At 50.6% G+C, this 19,635-nt stretch overlaps 1 protein-coding gene across 5 annotated transcripts in view; it reads right to left on the minus strand.

Moving 5' to 3' along the window:
• Window positions 1–19,635, minus strand: part of GRAMD1B (GRAM domain containing 1B) — an 88,359-nt gene that overhangs the window by 54,648 nt on the left and 14,076 nt on the right. The window contains exon 1 of one of the 5 annotated variants that reach the window (XM_085081747.1): window positions 6,230–6,433. The exons of the other annotated variants lie outside the window; for them this stretch is intronic. Coding sequence (XP_084937873.1) covers window positions 6,230–6,252 — 23 coding nt within the window. The 5' untranslated portion in view covers window positions 6,253–6,433. Of the gene's footprint in view, window positions 1–6,229; window positions 6,434–19,635 lie in introns of those variants that run through there. 5 annotated transcript variants of the gene reach the window in all.

Consider the following 19,635-nt stretch of genomic DNA (forward strand, 5'->3'; position numbering starts at 1 on the left):
TCGATTAAAAGAACAATGGCATTAAGATGCACTTTCTAACCAGGCCTGAACTCAGAAGCATTCATGGGAAGGTTCAAGTGAAAACACAGCAGCTGCTCAATCAACCACAGGAATACCATGAACTAGTTGAGAACAGAGAGAAATCTGTTTCCCAGCAGGAATTTCAGCTGGAAAAAGCAAAAGAGGCCTTGACCAGGACACGGTGACTCTGGCAGGAAGTGCCACAAGGGGGTTTTGATGGCAATTTTTGCCTCTTTCAGGTCTTTCTCAGCAGAAATTCCTTGCTGAGCAGAAATGAAGCAGAAATTTCAGCTGTGTGAGTGCTTCTGCCCAGTCCAACACAACCAGGGTGAATCAGACATGGGACACCACCCAGCACCCCCTCCCAGCACTTGTCCCCTGAAAATCTCTGCTCCAGGGGGAGGGAGGAGGGAGAGGAGAGAGGTTTGCCTCATTTTACAGGCAGGGAAAGTGGGGAGAGGCAACACCAGGGTACAAGTGGTCAGTACAGATCCAGGCTCTGGTGACTCCCAGCTCTCCCAGCCAGGAGCTTCTGTCCCTTTGGAGGTGACCAAGCAGTCAAACAGCACCCAGCAGCCACATTTCATCCCTTCCTCACTGGATTTCCCCCTTTTTATGCTTTTTAGAGAGGAGGAGAATCTCTGGAGGAGCCTCACTGCTGCCTCATTCACCTCCTGCCCTGGGCGAGCAGAGGCTGCAGAATTCCAGAGCAGTTCCAAGCAGTTTGCCCTTCACTTGACATTCCTGAGGCTGGAGACACTCAGCAAGGTGATCTTGCCGTCTGATAAGAGGGAAAGGCAATTTCCCGGCAAAACAAACGATTAGGATTCAATTAGCCAAAAAAGAATCTGCAGCCCGAGGAGAGATCTGGGGAGAGATTCTCTGCAAACTCTGGAAAGTGCAGCATCTTCACAGCCCAAGTCAAAAACTCCTCTGTCTGGGTGTCCTCAGGGAGGTTTCAATATGCACATATATATTAGAGAATAAAATTACAGATGTTTATCCAAATTTAAGTCAAACATCGCTGCCAAAAGCCAACCACATCACGAACAAAAAATACGAAAGGGATGCTTTTGCCAGTCTGTTATCACACAGAGCTACAGCAAACCCCATCTCAGATCAAGGGCTTCAAAATGACTTGGTTTTCCTTCAACTGGTCTCCTCCCACTGTAATTCCATATTTTTTCTGGCTCTCTTGGTGCCCACGAGTGCAGCCTGGCCAAGGGAATTGCATGCAAGGTTTTTCCTTGACTTTAATGCACTTGGATTGGGCTCCTCACTGCTTCCTAGGGCTTCCCACTATGGAAAAGACCAGAAAAAATAACACAAAAGACAGCTAAATTAGCACAAAACCTGCTAATTACCCCTCAGTCACTACGAGCCACAGAACCATCCACAACACAAATCTGCCAAAGTGGCTCTCCCAGTCACCTGGCACGAGATCTTCCTGCTGGAAAAAGGATGCAAAATGCACTTTATGGAGAGCCAGGAGGTTCAGGAGGTCTGGCCAGCTCAGAATGTTCTGGATGCAGGGGGAGACCAGCGACCTATTAATGAGGTTTTGCTCTTCCTGCCGCAGCGCCGGCAAATGGGAACATGGTGATTGCTCAGCTCCCTTTGCAGAATTCATAAGGAGTTAAGGCCTCACCATTCCCAAATACCAGAGGATATTTCTATGTATGTGGGTCATCCCGGAGGGTTTTTAGCTGAGGATTATCAGCACCTATTTCCTCCCCCTGAATAAAAGGAAGATGTAGACGCAGAAGAATCAATGAAGAGAGAGGAGACTGAAAATGCAACATTTTACCCTGTGATGTGAAGGTCGAACGGCACAATGTGCCCAGCAGCACAATTATGTAACTTTAACAGAACTATTTTGCTCAGCTTCTCCAGAAATTGGGGAAGAATCGATTTGGAAATCCAATTCGGTTTGGGATCGTTTGCAGTGCCACAGCACGACGTTCACTGTCGCTGCACGCAGCAGCTCCTTAAGTCTCCGCAGCTTCCACACGGAATTGGAAGTGATTTAAACAGCTTCATCATCTCCCTGGGTAATCAGCGAGGCACAAATCCCCAACACCCACGTTTGTCACCTCTGTGGCACAGCCAGGACTCTCCGCGTGGCAGTGGGGACAGAACCATCCCTCCTGTCCCTTTCTCACCAGCCTGGTGCTTCACATCTCAGAGGTGGAAGAGCAGAGCTGGGTGGGACAAGCGTGACAACTCAGGAAGCCCTCTGTCCCCTCCGCCACGCCCTGGGACATGGATTTCCAGAGCCAGGGAAGGGCAGAGCAGCCTGGTGAGGTACACAGAGCCCCCGAAGGCGCAGCCTCAGAACTGAAACTGCCTGGAGTCAATCTGCGCTGCTCCCTGACATCAAACAACTGCTAATTTTAGCTCTGCTGTTCTGTAACCCTACCTAGTTCCCATCCCACCCCCACAACTACATAATAGATCCTTCCTTCAGATAAGTAGGGTGTTGGAACATCGAGAGGGTTTTTTTTTTCTTTTTTCTCACCCACAGGCACTAGCAGAAAAATGAATTACAGATTTATTTTTAGTGGAGCCTTTGGCCCTTATTTCCTCTGTAGGTTCCAGATCGCAGGTTCTGCAGCTCAGAACTATTCTGATCAACACAGCAGCACAAGCAATGCAGAAGGAACCACAAAAGGAGGAAAATCAGACACGCAGAGTTTTATCCAGTATCCCATTTATGGGACAACAAGTTCAGCTACCAGCTTGTTTTTATCCCTGCAACGCTCTTTTGGCATAAGAGTCTCATTTTTCATGGAAGATCTAAATCAGTTTCCATCTCTGCTGGATCATGAGCTCCCCAAAACTCCTAAGAAGGAAGAGCAGGGCGAGCAGCACAGCCTGAGATGGGAGGGGAGGGAAAGCCTGCTGTGGTTTTTGGCTTTCTGAGATTTCAAGCTGGAGGCCTGGCTGATTCCAGTCCCTGAGGAGCTGAGAGATAACAGCAGTGTCAGCCTGGAGGCACCAGCTCTGTCTCACAATGCCATGTTGCAACATAAAGACGGCGACAGCACTAAAACCCAAAAACTGATTAAACCGAGACAGCAGACCCTGCTGAGACAAAGTGCTGTTGTCATCTGTCCTAACAGCATCCTCGGGGGCTGCAGCATCATCCCGGCCAGCAGGACGCTGTGACGGTGCAGCAGGTCCTTGCATCACGCCACTGTCACCCTGTGATGTCACCCAGGAGCTCCTGTGGCCCGTCAGGAGCGTGCTGTGCTGCAGAGCCCTGGGGACACCGCCTGGCAGCTGCCACCACATGGGGATGACATAATTCCGGGCTGGGTGAGGTGGTGCTGCAGGAAATGCAGGGCATGGTGAGAGGGGCAGCCTGCCAAAGCAGGGCCAGAGGTGGCCAGGGGGTCCCTGGTGACACACACGGTGGGGTCTGGGGGGAGCTGGCAGCACAGAAGGGATGTGGGGCTGGAAAACAGGGAGAAGTGCTGCTCCTCAGGGTCAGAGTGCTCCCCTGGCAGCGTTCTGTCCCTCCCTGGTACAGACAGAAATCATGTGTCTCCCTGAGCATGGCTCCAGGAGGAGATCGGGGTTAACCCCAGCAGTGCCACCCCGAGCAGGAACTGCTGCTCCTGCACAAGGACTGAAGGATTTGCTTGCATCCCATGCACTAAATGTGTGGTTTTTTTCTTTAGACAAATACTAACACTATAAAGCCTTTTGATATCATGTCCAAGCCACATTAAATACCCCAGCAAGTTTGGAGAGCTCTGCATTCATTCTCTCCTTAAATCTGTGCTCCTCCAGTCAATCCAGCAGGGCCAAACACAGATAAAACAGGATGAAATAGCATCCCTAACTCACCCTCCCGTGCCTGGATACCAAATAAACAAAACTGCCTGTAAATATCCTCAGGGGGAACAGAGTGACAGCTGCAAAGATCCGAAATGCTCTATAATTCAATACGGGGAGCAATCAGAACGTTTGATTTTGGGACTCAGAAGAAGATGAAGGGGGATGCTGAAGAGGCAGGGCTTGGGTAGCACTTCCCAAGTGTCCCCAGGAGAGCCAGGGGAACTGATTGGGTTCTCTATTGCTTCCCAGCCGAGCAGAGTGGCCCAGCAGTGCCCAGAGCCCCTGCCTGGAGCCCGGGAAGCGAGAGGGAAGAGTGGCACCTACTGCAGCCCTTCCTTCCCTCCTTCCTTCCTTCCTCCAGCCCACGCTAAGCTGCTTATGTCCCCAGGCCGGCCCTGAATCCTCCAGCAGAGCTCCCTGCCGAGCTCCCGGCCTGCCAAAACACCAACTGGGATCAACTGGGAGCGTCAGAGCACCCCAGTTCCACTCTGAGCAGCCCCGGGGGTGTGGGGAGGCAGGCAGGATGCAGTGGGGCACTGCAGATCCACAGCATCCCAGCTGGCAGCACATGCTCTGCTCTGCCGGTACTACACCGAGCGATTATGCAACTCCTCAGCCCAACTGCACAGCACAGAAGGCAGCAGATCGCTGCGAGAGAGAGGCTTTTTTTCTTTGGTTAAAAAAAAAAAAAGGTAAAATGTTTTCCAAAAATCCATCTCGTTTGTACAGTCGGGGTAAGGCATAGCCACGTACACACACAGGGAAAAAATAAAAGGCTCTCAGGGTAATTAAATGAAAGACAGAATTAGAGAAATTAGAAAAAGAGATGACCTATTGAGTCATGCCTGGCTCGGGTCTGTCCCCCGGGGCCCAGAGCAAGATGCTTCCTAGTGCTATACTGTACTGCTTTCATTTTTTGCACAGAAAAAAAAAAATTAAAATTAAAATAGCAACAATAAGTAAAATAACAAATGCAAAAAATAACTTTGCTGTTTTCTCACACTTTACAGGCGAGGATCTCAAAGCTCCACATTCATCCTGATGCAAACCAGAGCACTCGAGAGGGAGGCTGTTATTTCTATGATTACTTCCTTTTTCATTACAGTAAAAAAAAAAAAAAAAAGGATTAAGAAAAAGAAACAGGCCTTCCCATTGCTCTTGTCATCCACTTCAACCTAAATTACGAAGTCACATTCCACTATTAACTTTGGAACCGTTCCCATCTGATAAAGTCCTGGTTAAATCAATCTCATCATCATAATTCAAAAACTATTTATTCCAACTAAGTGGTTTTGACCTATTGGATACTTAAAATAGTTTTGACATACTCAGGATTCCATGCAAGCCTTTGGTGGTCAAGTATATACTATATTATATATATATATATGTATGTAATTGTATCCTCTATTACATATATATATATATATATTTACCTGTCCATGTAAAATACAAACTTGACCAACAAAAATATTTACAGTGTGAACATTTTGGATTCACACAGCTTTGTAAATTGCCTTTCACCCACACAGTGTTTTCCTTCACTGCCCACTTAGCCAAACCTGGCGAGTTTTCCCCCAAAACACCCAGGAAGGACGGAACAATTACCAAGCACTCGGGTACCTTGCTGGAAGCTCTCGGTTCCCTCGAACTCTGCTCTGTTCCTACAGCACCAAGGCTCATCCCCAAAAGCAGCTATTTAAAGGACAACCCGAGCAGGAGCCATTCCACGCACGCTGGATCCAAAACACTTTTTTCCCCCCACCTTTCTCCGGCAAAACCTGCCCGTGCTTATTTCCCTGTGTGACCCAACAGCCCCCGAGCCCGGGCGATGCTGCTCATGGCAGCGGAGCGGGGCTGGCGGCGGGGAGGAGATGCGGCCGGAGCCCGGGGAGGAGATGCCCGGAGAGGAGCGGCTGAGCCCTGCATCCATGCCCGGAGCTGTGCCGGCCCGAGCAGCCACTCTGCATCCATCCCCGGAGCTGTGCCGGCCAGGAGCGGCTGAGCCCTGCATCCATCCCCGGAGCTGTGCCCGGCCAGGAGAGGCCGAGAGCCTCATCCATCTCTGAATCCCGTGCCCGGCCAGGAGCGCCGCATCCATCCCCGGAGCTGTGCCCGGCTAGAAGTGGCCGAGAGCCGCATCCATCTCTGCATCCTGTGCCGGCCAGGAGCGGCTGTTTCCCGCATCCATCCCCGGAGCCTCTCCCGCTGCCTCCCTCCCTCCCTCCACCCGCATCCCGCAGCAGTCCGCCCGGCCATGCCGCAGCACGGCACCCGGCGGAGCGCGCATCCCTTTCCCCACCCGCAGCGCGGCGGCGATTTCGGGGAGGGGGCTCAGCATCCCCCCGCGCCCTCCCGGCGCGCTTACCAGGCGAGCTTGAACCCTTTCATTAGTACAGCCACGATAATCCGCTGCCCGTGTCCTTGTCTGCCCGCTGACAGCTCCAGAGGTCCCAGCACATATTGCAGCAGCCGCGGGCGGCGAGGGTCCCGCGGGGAGCGCCGAGCCCCATGCGCCGAGCCCCCCGCGCCGGGGCACGGCAGCCCCCCGCGCCCCCCGAGCGGCGGAGCGGCGCGCAGGGCTCCCCGCAGCAGCAGCAGCAGCAGCGCCGGGGGCTGAGCCGGCCCGCTCTCTGCTGAGCATGTGCAGCAGCGGCGGGACCGCGGCATGCCATGGCATCCGTGCTGCCCGCCGCGACACGCCGCGACACGCCGCGACACACGGCGCCCGGCCCCGCCGCGGGGTGAGCCCGCAGCCCCTCCCGGCTCTGCCCACCGCTCTGGGGCAGCCCGGAGCTAGGGAATGGCAGCCCGGGGGGAATGGAGCTGGAGGATCAGCCCGTGCCACCCCCCGCGCCATGGGCACGGGCACATCCTGCCCGCAGCGCTTTGTCCGACCTGGCCTTGGGCACCCGCAGGGATGGGGCAGCCACGGTTTCTCAGGGCAATCTGTTCCGGCGCCTCGCCCCCCTCACAGCAAAGAGCATTTCCTATTATCTCATCTAACCCCACTCTGGCAGTGTGAAGCTGTTCCCCCTTGCCCTGTCTCTCCACACTCTTCCAAAAGCCCCTCTCCATCTCTCCTGTAGGCTCCCTTCAGTCCTGGCCATATTTCCACCCTTGTGAACTCAATTTCTGGGGCCAGCAAGAACAAACTGGAGTGCAGAAGTTCCCTCACACACATGGATCGTTCTCCTTTGGTCTTTTCCTGCAGCAAGAGGTTTATTTGCTTTACTCTTCAAGCCCAAAGTCCTCTAGAAGGACCTGTAGAAGAACCTGGAGGAAGAGGCAGAACAAGCCCAAATCCTCTCCTCCCTCTCCAGGGCTGCAATATTTGGTAGTTGATCCTTGTGGGGGAATTTGCCAAACCACCACCTCAACTCCCTGACTATCCCAGAGCAGAGCTGAGCTGATTGTTCAGGCCAGAAAGAGAACTCCATCTCTGAGGATGCTCTGGAAGCTGGGACACATCACCTCAATTTCCCTCTTTCAATCTGCACCCATTCCTCCTTGTCCTATCACCACAGATCCTCACACAGATCCTTTCTCCAAGCACAGCCTGCTGCTCCTGAAGATGGCTTGGTAGGGAATGGGGCAGCATATTTCAAATAACTGAAAATTTAATTCTTTCTTCACTTCAAAAAGTGAAGCCTGGAGTGTCCAGGGATGAACATCCACATTCCTACTCCATACAGAGAGCTCTGAAGGTGTTTGGGCCTGGAACAGGGACAGTCCTGCTTGTAAATCCTGCAGGAATTCATCCATTTTAGGGGTGGTAGAGGAAAGACAGCAGGCAGCTATGTGTAAATAGAGATTCTACTCTCATGAAGGGCTTTTTGTGGTTTTTTGTTATTTTTTTGCACTCCTACCCCCATCCCCATGGCTGCAGATAATTAAGAGTGAAAAACCTTGACCTGTAAGATCACCACCTCCCTTCTGTTCACTGCTCAGAGGACAGGAAGGTGTTTGGGAACAGCTCTGTTCTAGTTTTCAAAGCTTTCAGTGACATTTGTCCAAGGAAACATTGAGACTCTGATCCCCTTTGGAAAGTAACAAATGTGGTTCTTTGCTTTCCTACTTCACCTGATGACGACAAAAGATCTTTTTTCTGATTCTCCCAAACCCTGAAGAGATGAACAGCAGCAAAGTCCCAGCTCTGGATTCAGCAGAAAGTCACTTTTGGAGGGTTTGGATCATTCCAGGGCTGGGGAAATGAAACAGGATCTGGGCAGTGGGGATGAATTTGGGAAATTTGGGAACTAACACCGAAATGGGGAATCCTGCAGGAGAGCAGGAGGGGAGATCCCAAATCCCTGCTTTGGGAGATGCTTCCAACAAGAACTTTCCAACACATTTCTTTGTTTATTTCTAGGCAAAAAGCAGAGATTTAACCATAAAGCTGGGCACAGGCCTTTCCACATGACAACCAGCACAGAAAAAAACCTTCAAATCTCACCCCACATAATCCCAGACTCAGCCCTCATTAGGTCCAACCCACACCAGCCTGGGCTGAGCTTTGAGCTGAGCTTTGAGCTGAGCTTTTCTCCATGAGATGCTCGGCAAGTGTGGCCTGCAGGTTGTCAAGGAGGGAGGCAAATCACAAATGCTGGAAAATGGGTCAGGAGACCTGCAAGCTTGGCAAATCTAGGACAGACTAATGCTGCAGAGTCACATGTTTGGAAATCAAAGCCCAGGCAAGAAAGGTATTAAGAGATAAGCAGTCATGCACTTTTTCTTTCTCTTTTTTTATCCAAATAATGGGAGGGTTGGGGAAATTATCAAAAGAAAGAGATAACTTGGAAGGGGTTGGTTTAAATGTCTGGCTGGTCACCTGGGCCACAATCCAGCTGGAATTTGCTGGCCAAAATCCTCCCAGCAGGAGCCTTGGAGGGACTGTGGGTCACCAACCAGCCCCAGGCAGGTGTCACTGCCATTTCCATTCCCATTTCCATTCCAATTCCCATTCCCAATCCCATTCCCAATCCCAATCCCAATCCCAATCTCACATTCTATCTGATCCAGCTGCATGGACAAACCCTTCCCTTACCCTCCATCCTCTGCATGTAACTATTCCAGCGAAAAAATAAAATTAAAAAAAGATATTAAAATTTAACTAAGGCAAGCCAAAAGCAGCTGTAGATATGGAGAGGGATGGGCTGTGCACAGCCACCTCCTCAGTGCTAAGAATACCTGTCAGTCACATGCAAGATGAACTCCAGATTAATTATCTGCCTACTCAATCCACCCCACAAAATGGGGAAATGGAAAAAAACCACTCAGAGCTGTGGCTTGAGGGGTCCAAACCCATTTGTGGCCTCTGATTTGGAAAAGGAAATCCTACAAATCCCTCTCTTCTCACTCCTCTGAGCAGCTACAGGTTGTAAATTCAGAAAATGGTTGTAAAAAGCATCCCTGATAGGGTGTTTTGTCTGTATAAATGTCAGTAAAACTGGCAAATATCTTAAATGATCATGTTTTGCATTCAAAAGAGCTTTCCCAAGCTGTTGGCATTTTGGTAAAAATTATTTTCTTTTTCCAAAAGAATAATTAAAAATAGTCAAGAAAGAGTAAACATTGGGTTTCCTTAGAGTTCGTTTTGATGTTTTGTGAAAATAAACATCATAATTGAGTTGAAGAGCAGCTCTGAAACATGTGCAGGTGTCCTTCCAGAACCATAAATATATATTTTCACCAACAGCCACCCTTCCTGCAAGATGTTAGACCAGAGATTCATTTTCCCCTCTAGCCATAAAGCCTGTAAATCAAAAGATTTTATTGGAATGCCATTGGGATTGTTTGGGGAAAGGACCTCATTTTTTCATTAGATGCATCATTTGCTTTGCATCAACAATAAATAAGAATAAGACAAGTTCATGTGGTCGTGTCGTCCTGCCCCATCCCTGTCCTTCTTCCCAGGAAAAATTCCCATCAACTTCAAAAAGAACTAAGATCATTCTCATCCTGGCCTAGAGCCAGCAACATTTGGAGTATTCCTGGTCCAGCTCAAGAATTCCATTAATAAAACCTCCCCTGGGGCTCCTGGTTGCTTCCACCAGCAGCCAGGAGGAGGAAGTCAAGCAGCAGCAGCAACAACACACAAACACTAAAACCAACAACAAAGCCAAAAAAAAAAAAAAAAATAGAATTTTCTCCCAAACTGAAGAAAAACTTGGAGATCAGGAGCAGCAGGAAAAAAAAAAAAGACCGGATGTGTTCCTGACCTGTAAGTACAAACTGTCAAAGCCTCATGAATTTTAAAAGTTAGCTCTAGAATACAAAAAAACAGAGTGGGTTTTTTTTTTTTTCCTGACCCCCCACTTGGATGAAAGAAATCCTGGATGGTGCTGTCCAGATAAAACAGGGCTTTCCATGGTCTCTGCAGAGGCAGAAACATCTGTACAGAGGGACAGGAATTAGGGCTTGGCGCTGGAAAAAAAAGGCAATTTTTGCCCAGGATTTTGCCACCACCCCAGTCAGGGCCTGGGTGGAAGCTGGAAGCACAGAGGTAACCACAGAAAGGAAAAAAGTCGTGCAATAATATTGAATATTTAGCACAGTTTGATTCACACACAGCTGGTCTGTCCTTCTCCCTCACACACACTTCTCCAGGCAATCCCAGCCAAGTGCTACCTGCTGAAAGCCAAGGAAATCATCCCCAAAAAGCTCCTTGGTGCTGGAAAAAGGCTTGGCTTTCCACTTCACTCATCAACCCCTTCCAGCTCAGGGGAAGAACATATTTCCTTCAAGGTGGAACAAATAAATCAGCTGCAATATCTCCCCCCACCCTAAAATCCTGAGGATTTCCATGTGGGTATTTGCAGGGCAGACAACAAGAACCTCTCAGTGTCAGGGGTGAAAGGCTGATTTTATAATCTCCATTTCCACTCTTGGATTACCTGGGAGGTGATCCCTGCTTTCCCAAGAAGCTCCACATTGAGCTGATTTTTCCCTCCCTTCTCCAAGAGTTTAATTCCTTTTCCTCTTGGCATTTTCCAAGTTCACCGACAGCTCTGGAAAGCCCCAAGATGAAGATGAATGGATTAAAACTGCACTTTTTTTTTTTTAATTTTTTTTTTTGAGCTAGATTTGGGGCCATTCTTTGGCATGGCAGGAAATGCCAGATTCTGAGGCAGCCTGGAAGGTGCCTCAGCAGCAAAGGAAGAGACACAATGGAGAGAAGCTGTGACAGAACATCCTGAAATCCCAGCCCATGGATCATTCCAGAAAACAAACCTCTTAAACCTGCTCAGGAGTTCTTCCAGGCTGACCCTAGCAGAAATTAGGAAAAATTAACAGCATCTCATTAATGCTCCAAACTCATTTTCAGCAAGGACAACAGAACTTTGGGGTTTCAATAAAGAATAGGGGATTAAACACCAGCACTTGCCAAGGTTAAGTCCAAATAAACCTGTGCACATTCCAGGAATATCCACATAATTAACTCCCAAGTTGTATCTGGTTTAGGAGTTTCAATCTCTACTCAGGTTTCCATTTCTCCAAAGAGAGAATTAGATTTTCAGTCCATTCACGCTGAGATGGTTCTTTAACACTGTAGGTCATGTTTCCCTTTAAAGAAACTACAAAAAACAGGTACAGAGAAAACGAATTTTGAAGTGGCTCTGTTGTTTGTGTCATTGAAAATGTCTATTTTTCAACCCAGAAGAGCTTGAGTTCCCCAAAATGCCACCACAACTCAGACTGAAGTGCCACAGACCCTCTAGCATCCTCAGTGGGATTTTTTTTTTTTAAACCCTACAGCTTGAAGTGGATTTGCAGCACTTGAAGTTCCAGCAAATATGACAGTGAGGGTGAGTTCACCTTCGCAAAACAACATTTATCCAGAAGCACATCTCACCATTTATTGACAAACACTTAAAAACTCAAAACCTGTATCAAGGAGCAACCCAGCCCCAGGGCAAAACCTTCACCAGCATCATCCAGGCTTGTGGGAAGTGGAATTGAAAAGGATGGGATGTTCTAGGTGGAATAAATGTAAAACTCAGCTTGGATTCTGCATGAGACATGAGCCCTTCAATGCTAGCAGCACAAATTGAGGGATTTAACCATGGATTTCTAAGGCCAGGAAGGAGTTTTTCCCTGGAATTCATGAGGAAATGTTGCCATGCTCAGGGATCCAGCCAGAGCAGCCTCAGAACCAGGGGGGTTATAACTGTGAATTAGTTAATTATTAATTAATTAGCCCTTCCCCAGGCTTTGCAAGCCACGGCTCTCTGCAGCACCACTTGGTGAGCTCATCCTCTGCACTCCAACCCCACTCTGATCCCCAGGAGAGTCCCTTAGTGGCCAAGGAAACCAGCCCTTGGCTCTAAAGGCACCCATGGTCCTTGCTGTGCTGTTCAGCCACTCGGTGGTGACAGCACGGTGCTTCCAGGCCATCCAGCCATTCCACCAAACCCAGCTGGATCCACCCAGCTCCACTCCCAGATTTCCAGGCTGCAGGGAAGCAGAGCCCGGCAAAAGCCAGCAGCACAGGCAACAGAGAAGCCTCGCAGAGAAGGGCGGATGCATCCATAAGCTCGAATTACTTTCTCGCTCGACACTCCCCCGAGATCCCTTCCAAAATAAAAAAAAGAAGCTGCCAGGAGGAATTTCTCCTCGCACAGCCATCCCTGGGAGTGGAAAGCTGCACCATCTAGTGTCCCTGCCTCACCCAGCAGCCCAGCAGGCTCTGCCAGCATCCCTGTTCCCACCTCGGATGCCTCGGGAGGACCACAAGCTCCCCTATTTCCCTCCCTGCCACCCCCGACCTTCACCTCCAGCACCACCACTCCAGCATTTCCTCCAACCTCACACCTGTAACATCCTCCCAGGGCTTCGTTTCATTTCATTTCATTTCATTTCATTTCATTTCATTTCATTTCACTATTTCATTTCATTTCCTCATCTCATTTCATTTCCCATCCTCAGCCCAGCGCTGGAGGGTGGGCAAGGGGCAGTAAAAGGGTGGAGAGACAGAGTAAGAAGGTGCCAAGCGAAACCACTTACGCACAGTGAGGCCGGCAGCATTTCCATCCTACCTTTGCTGTCGCCATATCAGACGTCTCCATGCTTTCTGCTTGGCCTAGCAGTGAACAAGGGCAGCGGGGGAGAAGGGAGGGAAGGAGGGAGGGAGGGGAGAGAAAGGGAAAGTCAAAAGAGGATGAAGAACAACAAGACAAACAGCTCGACGGGAGGGTGAGAACAATGGGAGTCGCTTAGGGGTTAATCCCGAGCTCTCCCTGCTGCCCCCCGGAGCAGGGCAGGGAAAGCATCTCAAGCAGGTGGTCCCAGTTTGGGGATTTGTTTGGAATTTGGCACAGGACCTGAGTCATTGCCTTGCCCCCAACTCCTCCCCCCTGCCACCACCCGGGGGTCGAGCAGGATGCTGAGGAGGGCTTCATCCTCCTCCTCCTCCTCCTCCTCCTCCCAGCTTCCCTTCCAGCCTGAGCTCCTGCAGGGCGCAGGGAACAGCCCAGCTCTCCCCCTGGGGAAGGGACAGTGCCACCACCACCCCCCGAGTGGGCATTCCAGGGGAAAAGGAAGAAAGCAGGCGGGCAGTGGGCAGTGCACAGGTGGAGGAGGAGTGCTCAGACACGAGGAGGATGGACGTGGGGAGGGAAGAGAAGAGTGCGAGGGCACAGGCAGACAGGTGAAGCAGCGATGGTGCAAAGCAGCCATACCAGAGACCAGGGACAGGGACACTGACAGGAGCAAAACGCGGGCTGGAGGCTCCTCAGCTGCATCCCACTGAGCTCACTCACCTCACAGCAACCCTCCCAGCACTGCTGCCAGCCCAGTAACTCTTTGGTGCACACTGGAGGCACGGAGCCCCAGCTCAAGGTGAGCTCGCTGCCAGCAGCAAGAGGCACCCGTACTGCGTGGCCCTGCCCGGATTGGCGGAGCACGGGGACTTCGTGCCGCCCCACTCATCCCCCAGCTTCTCCCTGCCGGTCCTCCTGGCCTACTTTGCTCTAGAAAATCAGCCTGGGAGGCTGGGAGGCAGCGCAGGGATGCTGCTCGCAGCTCCCGGGAGCACTGCTGGGATGGGCAGGGAGGGATGCTGGCTGGGAGGGAGGGAGGCAGGGAGAAAGCACCGCAGAGCTCAGGCAAACCCAGAGCCTCTGAGGGTGAGGAACATCGCCGCCTGAAAGTGCTTATTCATCCCGCCGTGCTCAGGAGCGCAGCAGGAGAGAGCAGAGAGCGGCAGAGGAATTTCCAGCGTGGTTTAAACTCGCCGAGGGGCAGCTGAGCCTCTGCAAAACCACGGCACTGTTAGCCCCTGAGTGCAGCTGAGCATCCCCAAAATCAGAGCACTGCCAGCCCCTGAAGGGCAGCTCAGCCTCCCCAAAATCAGAGCACTGCCACCCTCCTGAAGGGCAGCTCAGCCTCCCCAAAATCACAGCACTGTCACCCCCTGAAGGGTAGCTGAGCCCCCCAAAAAACAGAGCATTGCCACTCTCCTGAGTGCAGCTCAGCATCCCCAAAATCAGAGCACTGCCACCCCCTGAAGGGTAGCTGAGCCCCCCAAAAAACAGAGCATTGCCACCCTCCTGAGTGCAGCTCAGCATCCCCAAAATCAGAGCATTGCCACCTTCCTGAAGGGTAGCTCAGAATCCCCAAAATCACAGCACTGCCACCCCCTGAAGGGCAGCTGAGCCCCCCAAAAACCAGAGCACTGTTAGCCCCATGAAAGGCACCTCAGCCTCCCCAAAACCACAGCACTGCCACTCCCTAGGCACAGCTCTCTCACACACTCACCCCACAGAGCAGAGCCACCCGTGGGGGTTTGGTATATTCAATATTTTCCAGCCTGTGCTGGATGGAAATGGAACAGATGTCACCTTCCTGCCGACGGGCAAAGGGTCAGGCAGGCTGGGAACAGGCAGCAATTCTCAGCATCCAAAGCGCCCCAAAAAGGCCATCAGCACAGAGAACAGCCCTGTCTTGGCACAGAGAAAATGGATATTTTGCCATGTGTTTGTGCTGGGATGCATTCATGCATGCTTGCACCCACCAGAGCTGGCACACTGCACTCAGAATACACAAATGCTCTGCAAGAGGGGGGGCTTAGGTGGGATATTGGGAAGAAATTTTTCCCTGTGAGGGTGGGGAGGCCCTGGCTGTGGCTGTCCCTGGATCCCTGAAGTGTCCCAGGCCAGGCTGGACAGGGCTTGGAGCAACCTGGGACAGTGGAAGGTGTCCCTGCCATGGCAGGGGTGGCACTGGATGGGTTTAAGGTTCCTTCCATGCCAAGCCATTCCATGAATCCATGAAATACAGCCTTACCAGGGATACAAAGCCCATCCTATGAACTCATACTTCAGCCTCCTAAGACACCCAGCACAGACACAAAGACACACAAACAGCAATTCCACACACTGTGGACAATCTGCTCCTCAATCCCTCCTTCGTGAAGCCACCGATGTCCCTTAATGACATTTCTACTTCTGTGCATTTTCTACAAGTGCTCACAGCAGCATGGGAGGGAGAAAAAAAACCCCAAAACAGCTTTCTGAAGGACTTCCAGCAAAGAATCCTAATTCTACAATTCAGAAAAAAAGTTGAATTTCCACGTCGCAGCCTCTCTACAGCAGAGGCTCTCTGTAGCTCCAGAACTGAAAAGCAAACAGGAAACATCTCCCGAGGAAGTCCAGCGCTCGGAAGGGAACAGCCCACTGTGAAATGCCTGAGCTCTGGCTAGGAATCCGAGGCTCTATAAATAGCCACAGCCATGGTGGTGTTAGCCTGGGGTTCGAGCTCGTAATTGCCTCCGAAGGGAGATGTTAAAAATTAAAAAACATTGCTTTTTACATGCATTACCTGCCCCTTCAAACAGCCACAACTCTGTCACAACACAGCCATCAGGGCATCCTCTGGATGACTTCACACTCCCCACAGCAGCCTCACCTCTCCAAAACTCCCAGTGACTACAAAATTCCCTTCTCCAAGTGCCCACGCAGGGCAAACACAGGGCTGGGGAGGCTCAGACAGATTAATTCGCCAGGAAAGGTGCATGACCTGCAGGCAGAGAGTGCAACGTGCTGCCTGTGAGGCAGAGAATTCAGCTTGCTGCACTCCCTGATTCTCCCACATGGTAGAAAAAGGGAAGGCTGAAGGAGTTAGGGAAGCAGCAGCAAAAAAAGGAAAAAAAAAAACAACAAAAACAAACCCTCTGTGGGTCTGGGAAATGCATGCAAAACAAAACCTGTTAGTGACAAAGGCAGTGGGAGGGGAAATTAGAAACGGATCAGGAAATGTTATGGGGAGAGAGAAAAAAAACTGCCACAGAGAACGTGAGAGTGTAAGGGAGAGAGAGTTTAATTGGAATTAGAGAGAGTTTGATTGATATGCACCTCGGTGTGCAGGTGTACAGATCGCCAGGAAAATGGGCCAGCTGGGTAAAATCCCGAGTCCTTCTCGCAGTCAGCAGCGCTCTGCAGCCTGACAGGGCACAGCAGATGCCATCACAGCATCTGCCAGCCAGGGCACACCTCCATTTCCCTGGCAAAAAACCTCACCAGGGACTCCTCTCTGCTGCAGCAGCTGGGAAGTCACATGAGGTTCCATTTCCAGAAAAAAAAATATGCATTTCTCTGTCTCTCTGGGCATGATGGGAGCTGTAGTCTCATGGTCAGAGCTGAGAGTGTCTCAGAGCCATTTCTGAGCTCTGACTGCAGGTTTGGAAATGAGCAGCAAGGTGGAGCTGGGGGTGGTGGGAGGGAGAGGAAGGTGGGAGAGCAGCACAGCACCTTCAGAAATACAGAATGGAGAAAAACAGCTCTCCAGCAAGGGGAGAAGGAAAAGAATTCTCTAGAGAGAATTGGGAATAGGAAGAATGTTTGTGTCGGGAGAATGAGGGGCAGCAGCAGGAGGGCAGAGAACCTGGGATGAGTCAGGATGTTCCCACTGCTTTCTTGAGGAATATTATAATTTAAAAAATTCTGCTTTCACAGAGCCTTTTGGCTCCTTCCCTCCCTCCAGTGTCCTGCTGGAGCTCAACCTTCCCTTTTGCTGAGGTGCTGCAATAATCTCTCCCACCCCAGCAAAGCCTCAGTCACTCTGAAAAGCTGCTGAACAGAGAGCTCCGTGACTCATTTCCTCAGAGAGAAATTCCCTTTTATTTTCTGCTGAATTCAAAGGAATTCTGCTGAATTCAAGTGACATCTTCGAATTTCTGCCTTCACTGCAAAGAACTCGCAGCCACTGTGGAAAAGCAGCAGGATGTCATTACCTTGGGCAGAAATATTGTGGCCTGATCATTTTTGCACTTAGAGAGAAGGAGATCCTGAAATGTCTCATGGCTTGAAATAAATCCCATCACACCACAGCCCAGCACCTGAACAGGACAAGATTTTCACTCAGGATAATGCTGAACATGCAGCCTCTCAAAATCAGAGTGCTTTTAAATGCCTAAAGCCTTTAGACCTGTTGGAACTGAAGTCTTTCAGGTCCATCAGGCTAAATCTTCCTATGGAGTCCAACAACCTGGGGTTGGCAATGCCTGAGGGATCATCCATGGAGACACTGGAGAAACCAAACCTTCTGCTCCCATCCAGATCTGGAGGTATCTCATGCCATATCCTATAAAAAACAACCTCAAGTTTCAGATCAAGGGGTGAAGAACACACCCTCAGACATTTTTTGGGCTTAAGAATAAAAACCAATTGAGGGATGACTGCGATGGAAGAGAAAAATCCCGAATCCTTCATTTCTGAAACCTGAGACAGGAGAAAGCAGCTAAATCAGGGGGACAAAAACAGAGCTTGAGGCATTTCAGATCACACTCCCCTGGGAACCCAAAACCACCCCTGGTTTCTCAGGGCACTCATGGCTTGAGCTCACCTGAAGAAGGCTAAGATCCTTTTGCAGAGGAAAGAAATAATGAGATCATACAACACTGGAAACTCTGCCAGACCCATATCCCCCAAACAGGCCCATATTCCCTGACATTAAAACAAGAGGAAGGGGTTCAGGAGAGCCAAGGTTTGGGACTGGGCACTCCCAGGGGGAAGGAAAGCAGGCAGCAGAGGAAGCTGAAGGAAAACAGGAGGTTAAAGTTGGGGGAGAACAGGGAAAAAAAAGCAGAGGGGCTCAAGGACAGGGCTTGGCTGGTCCCATCCCAAAGCCTGACCTTGTTCCACCACCTCATCACCAAAATGCACAGCAAATCCTCTGCCCGGGCCAGGGAGGGAACGGATGGGGAGGGAAAGGAGGAGAGGGGAGAGGAGGAGAAGAAGAAAGGCAGAGGTCAGCAGCACTCACACGGTTACAGTCATCGGCAGCAAGGGGCAGGCTGTCCCAGCCAGCTCCCACCTGAGGGACAGTCAAAGAGGATAAAATCCCAGCCGGGTTACACACGCACAGTGGGGCAGGGGGAAAAGCAGCACAGAGCCGTGACCTCGGAGTCCAGCGAGGAAGGAGGCAGGGCTGCCATGGGGCAGCTCGGGGATGGCTTTTTTGGGGCTGCTGGTGGCGTGGCTGCAGCCTGGCCCCAGAGGAAGCAGCAGTGACGAGGCTGATGAGAGGGCAGAGCTGTGCTGGGAGCTCCAAGAGCTGGAGCTGCGCAGGGCTCTGGGCTCTCAGCTCTGCTCTCGGATTTCTCCCATCACAGGCAATTCCATTTTAAAGGAACAGCTGCCTTGGAGCTTTCTGCCAGCTGCACTGCTGCTGTGGGGTAAGGAGCACAGAGCTGAGGGGATTCATTCTCTGTTGAAACAAAGAGAATTGGAGAGTCATGATAACCAGAATGAAATCCTTAAGGCCAGAATTTACCAACCAGACTGTCACAGTGTTTCCTGAGTCTCCTGAAACAGGGGAGAAAAGACCTGGTGAAGAGTCAGGATGTTTAGCTCAGAAGGAAGCCAGAGGATGCCTTGCAGAGGTAGCATCCATAAAGGGATTTATGGATTCTACCATAAACAGATATAAATAAATAAATTCATCCATCCATCCATTCATGGATTCAAGCTCATTTAGAATGGTTAGTACCTCCCCTTTCTGACAGCTGACCAAGAAGTGTAAATATTTTCCAAGGTAACCACTGGAAATCTTTTCACATCCCAAAGACTTCTAGCACTAAAAGCATGGAATATCCACGATGAAGTGTGTGTGTGCTGACTGCAAAGCCAGGAAAGAGCTGATCTCTTCAGGGACATGGCATTATCTTGAAAGGCCAGCAGGATATTTCACCAAACCTGGGCAAAATAACTCAAATTCCCAGCTCAGACCAAGAGAATTCCCCTATTCCTACAGAGAATTAAGAAGAAATGCCCTGCACTGAGCAGCTGCACCTCAGGAAGAGCTGATGGCTGTGAGCAAAGGGCTCTGTGAGGACAGCAGCACAGGATTCCAGCTGAAGGAAGCTATTCCCAGATCCTTTTCCAGCAGTCCCTGGGGAGGCTGAGGCAGCACCAGCAAGGCTCAAGAGCACTTTCTCCTCAGCTGCTTGGGCAGAAGGATCAGCATCCCCTGTGCCCTCAGCTTCCCCAAGCTGGCAACAGCAAAACTCCAGCTCATTGTGGGCCCAGGTTGTCCAAAAACTCGAGTGGAGGAATGAAAAAGAAAAACATGCTGTAAAAAATAAACCTCCTGTTTGTGCCCTCTGGCATCTGCCAGTCCTGTCTGCCAATTTCTTGGCTCCACCAGTGGGTTTGAACTCACTTATTCCTGAACTTTTTCCTCCCACCTGTGCATTTATCCTTTTTACACCCACTGCACATCAAACAAGTCATTGTAAATGAAATTTTGCCCCATCTCATCCCCAGGATTGCTAAG

The sequence above is a fragment of the Lichenostomus cassidix genome, chromosome 24 (genome assembly GCF_008360975.1).
Source record: "Lichenostomus cassidix isolate B80296 chromosome 24, HeHo_3.0, whole genome shotgun sequence".
Taxonomy (NCBI): domain Eukaryota; kingdom Metazoa; phylum Chordata; class Aves; order Passeriformes; family Meliphagidae; genus Lichenostomus; species Lichenostomus cassidix.